General features: G+C 53.7%; 1 protein-coding gene across 5 annotated transcripts in view; it reads left to right on the forward strand.

Moving 5' to 3' along the window:
* LOC140424736 (pituitary adenylate cyclase-activating polypeptide type I receptor-like) overlaps positions 1 to 14,258 on the forward strand; it is a 311,016-nt gene that overhangs the window by 116,694 nt on the left and 180,064 nt on the right. For 4 of the 5 annotated variants that reach the window (XM_072508082.1, XM_072508080.1, XM_072508083.1 and 1 more), the window contains exon 2: positions 7,841 to 8,055. In XM_072508082.1, coding sequence (XP_072364183.1) covers positions 8,017 to 8,055 — 39 coding nt within the window. In that variant the 5' untranslated portion in view covers positions 7,841 to 8,016. Of the gene's footprint in view, positions 1 to 7,383; positions 7,522 to 7,840; positions 8,056 to 14,258 lie in introns of those variants that run through there. The other variant, XM_072508081.1, reaches the window with a different exon arrangement.

The raw sequence follows: 14,258 nt of genomic DNA on the forward strand, positions 1-14,258 counted from the left end.
TGCCGGACACAACCAAAACATATGTGTGTGGTTCCCACACTTGTCCTCCACTCCGAAGAACCTGCTCAACCTTGCTCCCGTTATGTGTGCTCTATGCAGCACCTTAAATTGGATCAGGCTAAGCCTGGCACACGAGGAAGAGGAATTTACCCTACTTAGGGCATCAGCCCACAAACCCTCCTCAATCTCCTCCCCGAGCTCGTCTTCCCATTTTCCCTTCAGTTCGCCCACCAACTCCTCCCCCTCTTCTCTCATCTCCCGGTATATCTCGGACACTTTGCCCTCCCCGACCTACACCCCCGAAAGCACCCTGTCCTGGATCCCTTGTGTCGGGAGCAGCGGAAATTCCCTCACCAGTTGTTTCGTGAACGCTCTCACCTGCATATATCTGAAGAAATTTCCCCGGAGCAGCTTATACTTTTCCTCAAGCACGCCCAAGCTCGCAAACGTCCCGTCTATAAATAAATCTCCCACTCTCCTGATTCCTACCCAGTGCCAGCTCTGGAATCCTCCATCCAGCCTCCCTGGGGCAAACCTATGGTTGTTCCTGATCGGGGACCACACCGAGGCTCCCAGCACACCCCTCTGTCGCCTCCATTGCCCCCAGATACTTAATGTTGCCGCCACCACTGGGTTCGTGGTAAATATTTTTGGTGAGAGCGGTAGTGGCGCCGTCACCAGCGCTTTTAAACTCGTCCCTTTACAGGACTTCATCTCCAATCTTTTCCACGCCGCTCCCTCTCCCTCTATCATCCATTTACGAATCATCGCCACATTGGCGGCCCAGTAGTAGTCGCCCAAGTTCGGCAACGCCAGTCCCCCTCTGTCTCTACTACGTTGTAGGAACCCCCTCCTTACCCTTGGGACCTTCCCTGCCCACACGAAGCTCGTGATGCTCCTATCTATTTTTTTAAAAAAGGCCTTAGTGATCAGTATAGGGAGACATTGGAACACAAATAGGAACCTCGGGAGGACCATCATCTTAATTGCCTGCACTCTGCCCTCCAGTGACAGCGGCTGCACGTCCCACCATTTGTTCCACCTGTCGTGTCAGATTAAGTCTGTGTAATGTTCCCCAGCTCCTGGCTATCTGAATCCCCAGGTATCGGAAGTTTCTTTCCACTCTCCTTAGCAGTAGGCCATCTATCCCTCTACTCTGGTCCCCAGGGTGTATCACAAAAAGCTCACTCTTTCCCATGTTAAGCCTATATCCCGAAAAATCTCCAAACTCCCTCAATATCTGCATGACCTCTGTCATCCCCCCCACTGGGTCCGTCACACACAGCAGTAGGTCATCCGCGTAGAGTGACACTCGGTGTTCCTCTCCCCCTCTAATCACCCCTCTCCATTTTCTGAAGTCTCTCAGCGCTATGGCCAGTGGTTCAATTGCCAACGCGAACAGTAATGGGGACAACGGGCATCCCTGTCTTGTTCCCCTGTATAGTCGAAAATACTCCGACCTTTGCCGACCCGTGACCACACTTGCCATTGGGGCCCCATAGAGGAGTTTAACCCAACTGACAAACCCGTCCCCGAACCCGAACCTCCTCAGCACCTCCCATAGATACTCCCACTCCACCCTATCAAATGCCTTCTCTGCATCCATTGCCGCCACTATCTCTGCCTCCCCCTCTACTGGGGACATCATTATCACCCCTAATAGCCGTCGCACGTTGACATTTAGTTGTCTCCCCTTTACGAACTCTGTCTGGTCTTCGTGCACCACCCCCGGGACACAATCCTCTATCCTCGTTGCCAGCACCTTTGCTAGCAGCTTGGCGTCCACATTTAGCAGTGAGATAGGCCTATAGGACCCGCACTGCAGCGGATCTTTATCCCGCTTCAAGATTAGCGATATCGTCGCCTCCGACATTGTCGGGGGTAGGGTCCCCCCTTCTCTGGCCTCGTTAAAGGTCCTTACCAGCAGCGGGGCCAACAAGTCCACATATTTTCTATAAAATTCCACCGGGAACCCATCTGGTCCCGGGGTCTTCCCTGCCTGCATGTTCCCCAGCCCCTTGGTAACCTCGTCCACCCCAATCGGCGCCCCCAGGCCTTCCACCTCCTGCTCCTCCACCCTCGGGAACCTTAATTGGTCCAAAAACTGCCGCATCTCCTCTTTTCCCTCCGGGGGTTGGGACCTATAAAGTCTCTCGTAAAAGGTCTTAAACACCTCGTTTATCTTCCCTGCTCTCCGCACCGTAGCTCCCTTTTCATCCCTAATTCCCCCTATCTCCCTCGCCGCTGTCCTCTTTCGCAGCTGATGGGCCAACAGGCGACTCGCCTTTTCCCCATATTCATATCTCATCCCCTGTGCCTTCCTCCACTGTGCCTCCGCCCTCCTTGTGGTCAACAGGTCGAACTCCGTCTGGAGTTGTCGCCTCTCCCTGTATAGTCCTTCCTCCGGGGCCTCCACGTATTCTTTATCTACCCTCAAAATCTCCCCCAGTAGTCTTTCCCTTTCCTTGGCCTCTATTTTCCCCTTGTGGGCCCTGATGGAGATCAGCTCTCCTCTGACCACCGCCTTTAGTGCTTCCCATACTACTCCCACTCGGACCTCCCCGTCGTCATTGGCCTCCAGGTATCTCTCGATACATCCCCGCACCCTTCCGCAGACTCCCTCATCCGCCAGTAATCCCACATCCAGTCGCCAGAGTGCACGCTGCTCCCTCTCCTCTCCTAGTTCCAGGTCCACCCAGTGTGGGGCATGACCTGAAACAGCTATAGCTGAGTACTCAGTTCCTTCCACCCTCGAGATCAGTGACCTTCCCAAAACAAAGAAATCTATCCGGGAGTACACCTTGTGAACATGGGAGGAGAAGGAGAACTCTTTGGCCTTCGGTCTAACAAATCGCCACGGATCCACTCCCCCCATTTGGCCCATAAACCCCCTAAGCACCTTGGCCGCTGCCGGCCTTCTTCCGGTCCTAGATCTAGATCTATCTAACCCTGGGTCTGGCACGGTGTTGAAGTCCCCCCCCATTATCAGGTTTCCTACCTCCAGGTCCGGGATACGTCCCAGCATCCGCTTCATAAATCCCGCATCATCCCAATTCGGGGCATATACGCTAACCAACACGACCTCCATTCTCTCCAGTCTGCCACTCACCATCACATATCTGCCTCGGCTGTCTGCTACAATGTTCCTAGCTTCGAATGACACCCGTTTCCCCACCAGTATGGCCACCCCTCTGTTCTTTGCATCCAGCCCTGAGTGGAACACCTGTCCCACCCATCCTTTCCTTAACCTAACTTGGTCCGCCACCTTCAGGTGCGTCTCCTGGAGCATAGCCACGTCTGCCCTCAGTCCTTTCAAGTGCGCGAACACTCGGGCCCTTTTAATCGGCCCATTTAGGCTGCTCACGTTCCACGTGATCAGCCGACCTGGGGGGGCTACCTGCCCCCTTCCCGTGTCGACTAGCCATCACCCTCTCTAGGCCAGTCCCACGTCCCAGTTCCGCGCACCCACCCGTTCCCCCGGCGGCGCATTCCAGCCCCGACCACCCTTTCTTTTACCAGTTCCTCTTTGATTTCTGCAGCAGCAACCCAGTTATCCTCCCGCAACCCCCCCCCCGCTAGATCCCCATCTAGCATGATTGCTCCCCCCATATTGCTTCCGAAAGTCAGCTGACTTCAACTGACCCCGGCTTCTCCCGCTCTCTCCTTGACCCCCCCGTGTGGGGAACTCCCATCTACCTTGCGCCTATCTTCCCGCCATCATCTTTCTGGCGCGGGAACAAGAACAATAAGCCCCGTGTTCTCTATAGTTATCCCGCCCCTTGTGGCGCAGCTCCCTCTGCCGCCCCACTCCCATTCCCCACCCCCCGCCTATACCTCTTCTTCCCCCCCACCGGCGCCCACATTTCTTAGTGTCCCCCCTCCCCAATTTACATCTCTATATACATCGGCATTGTCATTTCCCCTCTAACATCAGTCCCTCAGTTCTGATCCAGTTTCTCGTTTTTAATGAAGGTCCATGCTTCTTCCGCCGTTTCGAAGTAGTGATGCCTCTCCTGGTGCGTGATCCACAGTCGCGCCGGCTGCAGCATCCCGAACTTCACCTTGTGTAGCACCTCCTTGGCTCGATTAAAACTCGCCCTCCTTCTCGCCACCTCCGCACTCCAATCCTGGTACACCCGTACTACCGCATTCTCCCATCTACTACTTCGTACCTTTTTGGCCCATCTCAGAACCACCTCTCTGTCATTGAAGCGATGAAATCACACGATCATCGCCCTAGGTGGTTCTCCCGCCTTTGGTCTCCTCGCAGGGACCCGATGAGCCCCTTCCACTTCCAAGGGGCCCGAGGGGGCCTCAGCTCCCATTAGCGAGCGTAGCATCGTGCTCACGTAAGCCCCGCCGTCCGCTCCTTCCACTCCCTCGGGGAGACCCAGGATCCGAAGGTTCTTTCTCCGTGATCTGTTTTCTAGGACTTCAATCCTTTCAATACACTTTTTGTGGAGCGCCTCGTGCATCTACGTTTTGACCGCCAGGCCCAGGATCTCGTCTTCGCTGTCCGTCACCTTCTGCTCCACCACGCGGAGCTCCAACTCCTGGGTCATTTGTGCCTCCTTGAGCCCCTCAATTGCCTGTGGCATCGGGGTCAGCACCTCCTTCTTAAGCAGCTCCACACACCGTCTCAAAAATTTGTCTTGGTCCGGCCCCCATGTCGCCTGGGCTCTCTCCGCCGCCATCTTGCTCCTTTCTTCCTTCTGCCCCTGTCCTCGAGGATTCTTCGCGATCTGGCTGCCGCCGCCGATATTTTTCTTTTTCGTTGGGGGGGGACTCCCTGTTGTCTCACCCCACACCGGGTTTCGTCCCGAAAAAATCCCCGTTGGGGCTCTTAAAAGAGCCCGAAGGTCCGTTCGTGCTGGAGCCGCCGAAACGTGCGGCTTAGCTGGTCATCGCCGCAACCGGAAGTCCGTGAATGGTCTTATTAGCGACAGACAGCATGGTTTTGTATGAGGGAGATCGTGTCTCACTAATTTAATTGAATTTTTTGAGGAGGTGACAAAAATATTTGATGAAAATTATTAGGGGTATCGATAGGGTGAACAGTTGGAGGCTTTTTCCCAGGGTGGAAATGACAATTACAAGGGGGCACAAGTTCAAGGTGAGGGGGGATAGGTTCAGAGGAGATGTACGGGGGAGGTTTTTTACACAGAGGGTGGTGGTGGCCTGGAATGCACTGTCAAGTGAGGTGGTTGAGGCAGATACGTTAGCGACCGTTAAGACTTATCTGGATAGACACAAGAACAGACGGGGTAAGAAGGATACAGGCGGTCAGACTAGATAGGATACGTGATCGGCGCAGGCTTGGAGGGCCAAAGGGCCCGTTCCTGTGCTGTATTGTCCTTTGTTCTTTTGTTCTGAAAGGACTCTAACATTTTCGCAATGATAGAAGTTATGCTACTTGTTTTTTCTCTGCCTCCTTTTTGAATAAAGGCGTTACATTGGCAGTTTTCCAGTCCTCTGGGACTTTTCCGAATTTAAGGATTCTTGGAAGATTATTACCAGTGCATCCACTCTATCTGTAGCTACTTCCTTTAATATCCTGGGATGTAACCCATTAGGTCCAGGAGACTTATCGGCCTTTAGCCCCAATAGTTTCCCTCGTACTTTTTTTATAGTTACCGTTATTATATTTATTTCTCCCTCTTCCCCCCCCCCCCCCCACTCCTTAATTATTTAGTATTTTTGAAATGCTATTTAAGTGTAGCACTGTTGTTTCTGACCCACGTTTCTCACTCAAACTGAATGCTAAATCCTACCGTGTTATGGTTACTGCTTCCTCGGGGATCTTTTACTCTGAGATTGGTTAGTAAGCCTACCTCATTACACATTACCAAATCCAAAATAGTTTGATCTCTTTTTGGATACACAACTCCAGGAATACTTCCTCGTGGCTACCTCTGCCAATTGCTTGATGTTATGTCTCTTCGTGTAAAGTGTTGTCAAGCCAAACACTTTCCGAAATCGTCAATCTTTACACTCAATGACAAGGAAAGAGGATGGGAAGGGTGGGATTTGAATGAAAATCCGAATTGCCAAGGCTTGGGTCTTCTGCTTCTGAAAATGAAGTGGGGATTTACTTGGGCGCTTTTCATACCTTTGTAAACAGAGAAAATAGGTGCCGAGTCGGCCAATCGGCCCTTCAAGCCTGCACCACCATTCAATATGATCAAGGCTGATCATGCAAATTCAGATAGAATCATAGGGGGCGATTCTCCAAAATGGAGACAAAGTGTTTGTGCCGTCGTGAAAGCCGTCGCGTTTCACGACGTCACGAAACTGGCACGGGGACGACCGATTCTCTCCCCCACAGGGGGCCAGCACAGCGCTGGAGTGGTTCACGCCGCTCCAGCCTCCCTTCCCGGCGCCGCGCCAACCCGCGCATGCACGGGGGACTTCTTCAGCGCGCCGGCCCCGACGCAACATGGCGTCTGGGTTCAGGGGCCGGCCGCGCACCAAAGTAGGCCCGGGGCGGGGGAGAGGCCGGCCCGCCGATTGGTGAGCCCCGATCCCAGGCCAGACCACATCGGAGGATCGCTTTTCCCCGCCGCTCAGGCCGCCCCGCCGACCCTTCGCACAGAGTTCCCGCCGGCAGCGACCAGGGGTGAACGGCGCCGGCGGGACTCTGCTGTTTCCGCGCGGCCTCTCGGCCCAGCCGGGCCGGAGAATCGGCGGCCCCGCCGATTCCAGCGGCCCGTGGCCGGCGCCGCGTCACAAATGCGCCGCCGCAAATGGTGCCGATTCTCCGCACCTCGGAGAATCACGGGCCGGCGTCAAGGCAGCGTGGCGCGGTTGCGGCGATTCTCCGGCCCGGCGCGGGGCTCGGAGAATCGCCCCCATAGAATCCCTGCAGCGCAGAAAGAGGCCATTCGGCCCATCGGGCCTGCACCGGCCCTTGGAAAGAGCACCCTACTTAAATCCACACCTCACCCTATCCCCTTAACCCCACCTAATCTTTTGGACACTAAGGGGCAATTTGGCATGGCCAATCCACCTGACCTGGTCATCTCTGGACTGTGGGAGGAAACCGGAGCACCCGGAGGAAACCCACGCAGACACGGGGAGGACGTGCAGACTCCGCACAGAGGCCGGAATTGAACTAACCTCTGTGCCACCGTGGACTTTAGGTGCGGTGTGAGGGCGGTGTGCATTCTCACACTTTACCCGAGCGGGAAGCACAAGGACCGGGATTTATGAATCAGGGCTGTGCTCCCTGTTTACTGGAACATGTAGTGATGACGAATGCTGAAGTTGAAATTTATGAATGAAACCCAGAGATGCCTTCTCTCTCTCTCTCTCTCTCTCGCTCTCGTTCTCTCTCCATCGCTCTCGCTCGCTCGTTTGATCTCTCGCTCGCTCTCTCTCTCGCTCTCTCTCTCTTTCTCTCACGCTCTCTCTCCATTCCTCCCTCTCCATCTTCCTCCCTCTCTTTCTCTCTCGGTCTCTCTGTCCTTTCTCTCTCTCCCCCTCTCCATCAATTGCTGACTGCTCGTATTCCGCAGTCCCCTGGTAGGAAGCTCACTGCTGCTTATTATCGGGCAAGACCCAAAAGAGAATAACGATTGTTAAAATGTGTTTAATGAGATGGTATTTGCAATCGTCATTTAGAGCCACTCATTAGCATTGAGCATCATCTTAAAATAATATCTCGTTATTCCCCTTACTGGGAATGTATTTTTATTACATTCAGTCTGGCGCAGTCTCCTTTCTCCCCCCCACCCCCCACCTCCTTTTATTTTGTTCCCTCTCTTCCTATTTCCCCAGGTATTTGTTTTTGCTGATCTTTCTCTCCCTCTCTCCGTATTTTATTCCTCTTTCTCTTCTCCAGCGCTGCAGGAGGCGACGAACAGTCTGTGAGGACGGCGGGGAAATGCAGCTGCGCCTCGCTGTGGGAGCAAAGACCTTCGGCAGCCTCAGGAAAACCTGACAGGAATGTAATGTAGATCTTTCAGCTGTTCCTGCGCCGTGTGCTTTCGAGGGTGATCTCCTGACGGGTGAGGCACCATGGATTGCCTGCTGATTGCTGCCCTTCTGCTGCCTCTGGTAAGGATGATTCGAGAGACTGTTTGACACTGGAAACCCCCACCCCCTCCCTCAGCATGATCGGTGCCACTTCGATAGTTGGGCTGAATGCAGAGTTAAGTTGCGAATGCTGCGACGCAGCAAATGGAATATTTAAATCGGAGCCTAGGATAAAGGAACGATTTGAACGCAGAAAATGCATGCGTTTGATAATCTATGGCTACGATGTGCCTTGCTAATTTTAACGGGGGAAGAGAATTTATATTTTTGATGCAGTGCAGTGCACATTGTAATTGAAGACAGGGGCTGAGGGAACTAAATTTGTTGTGGAGTGCGTCCCTTCCTCTCTGTGTGACTTGCTGTGCTGGTAGCGCACCAGATTGGAACTTGCCCCTAGGCTTCGGCATTGGTCGAGCCGGTTCAACAGGGCTCTGAGCTCCGTACTTTGGCCAACGCTCACTCCAGCACGCAGACCCGAAGGAGTGCTGCTCCGTCGACGAGCCCTGCCGTCCCGCCGAGGTGCAACCTGATGGCCTCGAGGAGGGAGAGAGGGAGCAGGGAGGGAGAAAATGGGAGGGGGATGCAGGACGAGGGGCAGGGGAGGGGGTGGGCGACGAGATGGGGGCACGGGAGGGAGGAAGAAGGGGAGAAGGAGTGGACGGAGGAAAAGAGATGGGTGGAAAGGAGGGAACCGGAGGGGCGAAGGGGAGAACAGAATTCAAGGGGAGAGAAGGAAGGATGGATGGAAAAGAAGGGTAAATGGAGGAGTGTAACAGAAAAAAAGGGGTAGTGAAACCAAGATAGGGAGGGGACAGGAGGAAGGGAGTTGGAGCAATCGATAATTTACCTCAGTAAAAGACAGGAGAGGGATGTCTGATGTTAATCTAATCCCCAGACAGTCGATGAAGTGTGAAAACAGACACAAATATTTTACTATCAATCCCAACAGTCTCTCTTTATACGTGCTCCAGATACTTAAATAACCAATGCCATTAGCCTGCAGATCTTAATGATATAACTAAAAACCAGGAATGTCCCAGCAGAAATCTTTGCCTCGTTGAGGTTTTTCTGCCTCATTCCAAGGATAATGGAGTGAGGCAAAGTTGAGAGGACATTGTTGGATTCTGTCCTCATTGAAAGGCGGAACCTTGGACCAGGTTTAAAGGACTTAGTGAGCGTTACTTTGTTTCCATGAGAAAACCAAGGCAATTTCCTTCAACAGGCAGTGTTATTAAAATTCACTTTTTTACATTTGCTGAACCGATGAATGCTTTTTTAATATATTTCTCCCGGGAAGCCTTCGTTACTTTTCCAAAACGGAAACTATTTCATTTTCTTTCAGTTCATGTAACTCTTAAATTTTATCGCTACAGGCGGCCCCGTCTCACGATGTCGCATGACGCCAAGTCACATTGCATTATAGCTCGTGGGATGGTGTGAATTTACGTTGCGTTACGCCATGTTACGTCATATATTGTTATCCCCACGTCCCACTCCCGCGGTGAACTTTGAGTTGAATTATTCCCATGGTGGGGGAGGATGTCCCTATTTGTCAGCGGAAGGGTTTACGTTGTGGGGTTGGTGGGGGGGAGGGGACCTTCCGATGGACTTTGGGGGGGGGCACTTCAGTAATGCACTGCCTCCCCCACCCCCGACCCACCTTGGGGTCCACCACGTTAGGGCCACGCTTGGGAAAATTTGCACAGAAGGCCGCCCAGTGGCTTTCCCCCTGTGGAGTCCCCCCTCGAAAACGTCGCGTACGCCGCCCGCCGTCGCGACGGCCTCAGAACGTCACCTGAGGTCCTCCCCTGGTGCCCCGTCCCCCTTGAGCCGCGTTCCCGACGGCGTGGGTCACTCATGCTATTCAGTTTTCGTGAACCCGGCGGGGTGACAGCGTGCTGAGTCCAGCACCGCCACAGTCAGGTGGGGGCCGTTCCGCGGGCAGGGGGGACTTTGGCGGGGGCTGCGGGCACTGATGGGGGGGGGGGGGCGGGTGGCCCGGGGAGGGGGGGGGGCGAGCCTGGTGAAAGGGGGCAGTTTTTGGCAGGCCGTGTGCACACGGAGCCGGCGCCACGTTGTTTGGCGTGGCCGCCACAGACCACCGCCGTGCGACACGCGCGGCCACGGACCCGGGAAATCTCCGGCCGGACCCACAGGTAAAGCCAGGGGGCTTTACGCTGCGAGGCTGCTAGCCCCCCCACCAGACAGAGGATCGGTGCAGCTTTTGCCCCCTTTTTTCGGCCTGTCCCCACGCCAGTGCCAGCCCTTAGTCTTCAACCCGGCGAAACCAGCCCCGCACCTTTTCGGTGGACGCACCATTCTGTGCCCGAGATAAATTCCCGATCGCAGCAGCGGGGACCGGAACATCCCGGCCTTTGTTATTTATTCTTGGGATGCTGGTGCCACTGGGAGGCCTGATTCTTATTGGTTGCTCTGCCACAGTGTTACTCTTGAACCAAAATCAAAACGTTGGAAATGCCCGGTAGGTCAGGCAGCATCTGTGGATGGAGAATCAACGTGAAGCAGTTGCATTAACTCTTTGTTAACGGCGGTATCTAATCCTCCAACATTCTATTGTGCCCTTAATGCTACGCAGGAGCATTAGAAATCAAAATTTGACACAGGTCCATAGAAGGAGGTACTCGGACAGGTGACCAGATGCTTGGTCAAAGCGGTAGGTTTTAAGGGACATCCTGAAGGGGAAGAGAGAGATTAGAGAGGTTTAGGATGGGAAGTCTAGAGCATTCGGATAACGGCAGCAAAACGGCACCAATACTGCAGCGATCTGCTGTGATGGAATGAATTTGCATTTATGTAGTGAAGGAGGAGTCAAACCTTTTCCACGGAAATCACAGAATGGTGACAGGAGAGAAGGAGGCCATTCAGCCTGTCCTATGTACCCTGGCTCTCCGAATGAATAGTTCACCTAGAGCCATTCCCATGACTTCTCTCCGTGACCCTACGCTCTCCTTCTTGCCGGGCGATAATCCGATTCCCTGTTAAATGCCTCGGCTTGAACCCGCCTCCACCACGCTTTCAGGCAGTGCATTCCAGACCGTAACCACGCTCTGTGATCAGCGTTCTCCTCTGGGCAGCACGGTAGCGCAGTGGTTAGCACTGTTGCTTCACAGCGCCAGGGTCCCGGGTTCGATTCCCGGCCTGGGTCGCTGTCTGTGCGGAGTCTGCGCCTCCTCCCCGTGTCTGCGTGGGTTTCCTCCGGGTGCTCCGGTTTCCTCCTACAAGTCCCAAAAGCCGCGCTGTTAGGTAATTTGGACATTCCGAATTCTCCCTCCGTGTACCCGAACAGGCGCCGGAATGTGGCGACTGGGGGCTTTTCACAGTAACTTCATTGCAGTGTTAATGTAAGCCTACTTGTGACAATAATAAAGATTATTAACTTGTCTCCATCGCTTCTTTTGCCAATTACCTTAATTTTTTGCCTTTCTGATTCTCAAGCCTTCAGCAATATGAACAATTTTTCCCTGTCTGCTGCGTCCAGCCCACCTCATGATTTTGAACACCTCCATCCACTCTCTCAACATTTCCTTCTCCCAAATGTGCTGGGCTCCTCCATCATTGAGGATGGGGATATTTGTGGAGCCTCCTCCTCCAGTGAGTTGTTTAATTGTCCCCCACCATTCACGCCTGGATGTGGCAGGACTGCAGAGCTTAGATCTGATGCGTGCATTGTGGAATCACTGAGCTCTGTCTATTACTTGCTGCTTATGCTGTTTGGCACACAAGTAGTCCTGTGTTGTAGCTTCACCGGGTTGACACCTCGTTTTTCCGTGTGCCTGGTGTTGCTCCTGGCATGCTCTCCTGCTCCTTTCATAGAACCAGGGTTGATCCCCTGGCTTGGTGGTAACGGTAGAGTGGGGGATAAAATGGTGTATACCTTGGGATCTTTTGCAACAAGCCATCTTGTGACCCTTGGTGGAATGGTGACCTTTGACACGAGGCCCTTTTGTGAGGTCTTCCACTCCAGCGAGACAATAGAAAGTGGCCCTGCAATTTTGAGAACGATTTTTCACTTGTTAGCCCACTTTCGAAGCAAGCAGGCTCCCCGAGGACAGCCAGAGGTTGACAAGCTTGTCTCAATAGGTCAAAACTAAGCACCATTCATGTTGAAATTCGGAAATCAAAGCCGAGCATTTTGGAAACAGGTCAGCCGGAATCTGACGACACCGTAGTCACATGATAGACATGAATGGGGGGAACCAAACAACCCAGCGGGATTCTCTGTTTGTGCGACTATGTTCCCCCTGGGAACGCAAATCGGGCAGCGATGCGGTATCCTTTGCCATGAAAATTTATGCATGGCCAGGTTTTGGGATGTCATTTCGAGCGGGTGATCTGATAGCAATGTCCCGCAGCCAATCACCCCCACCCCCCACACTCCCAGCCCCCCAGACCCTCTTAATAGGGAGACCCACCAGGGAGCCTCTGGTAGAGGAGGAGCAGGCAGATAGTGCATTGTGGGGGGTGGGGGTGGCCCTCGGATGGACTTTGGGGGCAACTCGCTTAAGATGTTACCTCGCCCACTTGATTCGGGCGGCACGGTGGCACAGTGGTTAGCTCCGCTGCCTCACAGCGCCAGGGACCCGGGTTCAATTCCAGCCTCGGGTGACTGTCTGTGCGGAGTCTGCACGTTTTCCCCGTGTCTGCGTGGGTTTCCTCCGGGTGCTCCAGTTCCCTCCCACAGTCCAAAGATGTGCAGGTTGGGTGGATCGGCCGTGATAAATTGCCCCTTAGTGTCCAAAAGATTAGGTGGGGTTACTGGGTTCCGGGAATAGGGTGGAGGCGGGGATTAAAGTGAGGTGCGCTTTCCAAGGGCCGGTGCAGACTCGATGGGCCAAATGGGCTACCTCTGCACTGTAAATTCTATCTCCTATGTTCTATTCCCGGCCCAGGAGACCGGAGAATCATGGAGTGCCAGGGAATCGAGTGCCGGGCCTGCTAAATGGATACATTTGGCACCATTTCCTTTAATTTACCATCCTCCCATTGGCACACGGGCGTGAACCCCGATCCCACCACCAGTGTGGGGTCAGAGCATTGGGCTCAGATCAGCACCCGCCTCGTCCCGGCCCTGATTCCGATTTGTCGATTCTCTGCCCCATTGGGGATCCCGTCACCAGCGGCGGGCGGTGGCGAACCCAGGCCCTCACCCTAGCTAATTAATGTAAGAAAAGTCCCATCACATCGGATTAGTTTTTAAAATGTAACTCCACAACCTTCCAGCTTGATGCTACCTTCCAATGGGCACGGGGGGGAGATTGAATACATGGCTGGTGTCAGAGGGAGGGTTTCAGATTCCTGGAGCATCGGAACCAGTTCTGCGGGAGATGGGACTAGTACAAACTGGATGGGTTACACCCGGACAGGATCGGGACTGATGTCCTGGGGGTGTGGCGGGGGGGTGGGGGGGGGGGGAGTACATGCTAGAGTGGGCAGCACGGTAGCATAGTGGTTAGCATAATTGCTTCACAGCTCCAGGGTCCCAGGTTCGATTCCCGGCTTGGGTCACTGTCTGTGCGGAGTCTGCACGTTCTCCCCGTGTGTGCGTGGGTTTCCTCCGGGTGCTCCGGTTTCCTCCCACAGTCCAAAGACGTGCAGGTTAGGTGGATTGGCCATGCTAAATTGCCCTTAGTGTCCAAAATTGGCCTTAGGGTTGGTTGAGTGGGGTTACTGGGTTATGGGGATAGGGTGGTGTGGGCCTCGGTAGGGTGCTCTTTCCAAGAGCCGGTGCAGACTCGATGGGCCGAATGGCCTCCTTCTGCACTGTAAATTCTATGATTCTATGATTCTATGGTTGGGGCGAGTTTAAACTGAAATAGTAGGTGGATGGGAACCTATGCAAGGAGTCAGAGGAAGGGGAATCGAGGAGAAGAGCAAAACACACAAAGGCGGATAGGAAAAGTGACAGGCAGAGAAACCATGGAGCAGATTCAGACGAGGCCACAGTGAAAAATATTGGGAGCGGGTTGAGTAATGTTAAAAAGACAAGCTTAAAGACTTTGTGCCTTAACACGCGGAGCATTCGCAATAAAGTGGATGCGCTAACCAGGCAAATAGACGTAAACGGGTATGATATAGTTGGGATTATGGAGTCATGGCTGCAGGGTGACCAGGGATGGGGAATGAATGTCCAGAGTTATTCAGTATTTAGGACGCACAGGCAAAATGGAAAAAGTAGTGGAGTCATATCGCTGGTTAAAGAGGAA

This window comes from Scyliorhinus torazame, chromosome 6 (genome assembly GCF_047496885.1).
Source record: "Scyliorhinus torazame isolate Kashiwa2021f chromosome 6, sScyTor2.1, whole genome shotgun sequence".
Classification (NCBI taxonomy): Eukaryota; Metazoa; Chordata; class Chondrichthyes; order Carcharhiniformes; family Scyliorhinidae; genus Scyliorhinus; species Scyliorhinus torazame.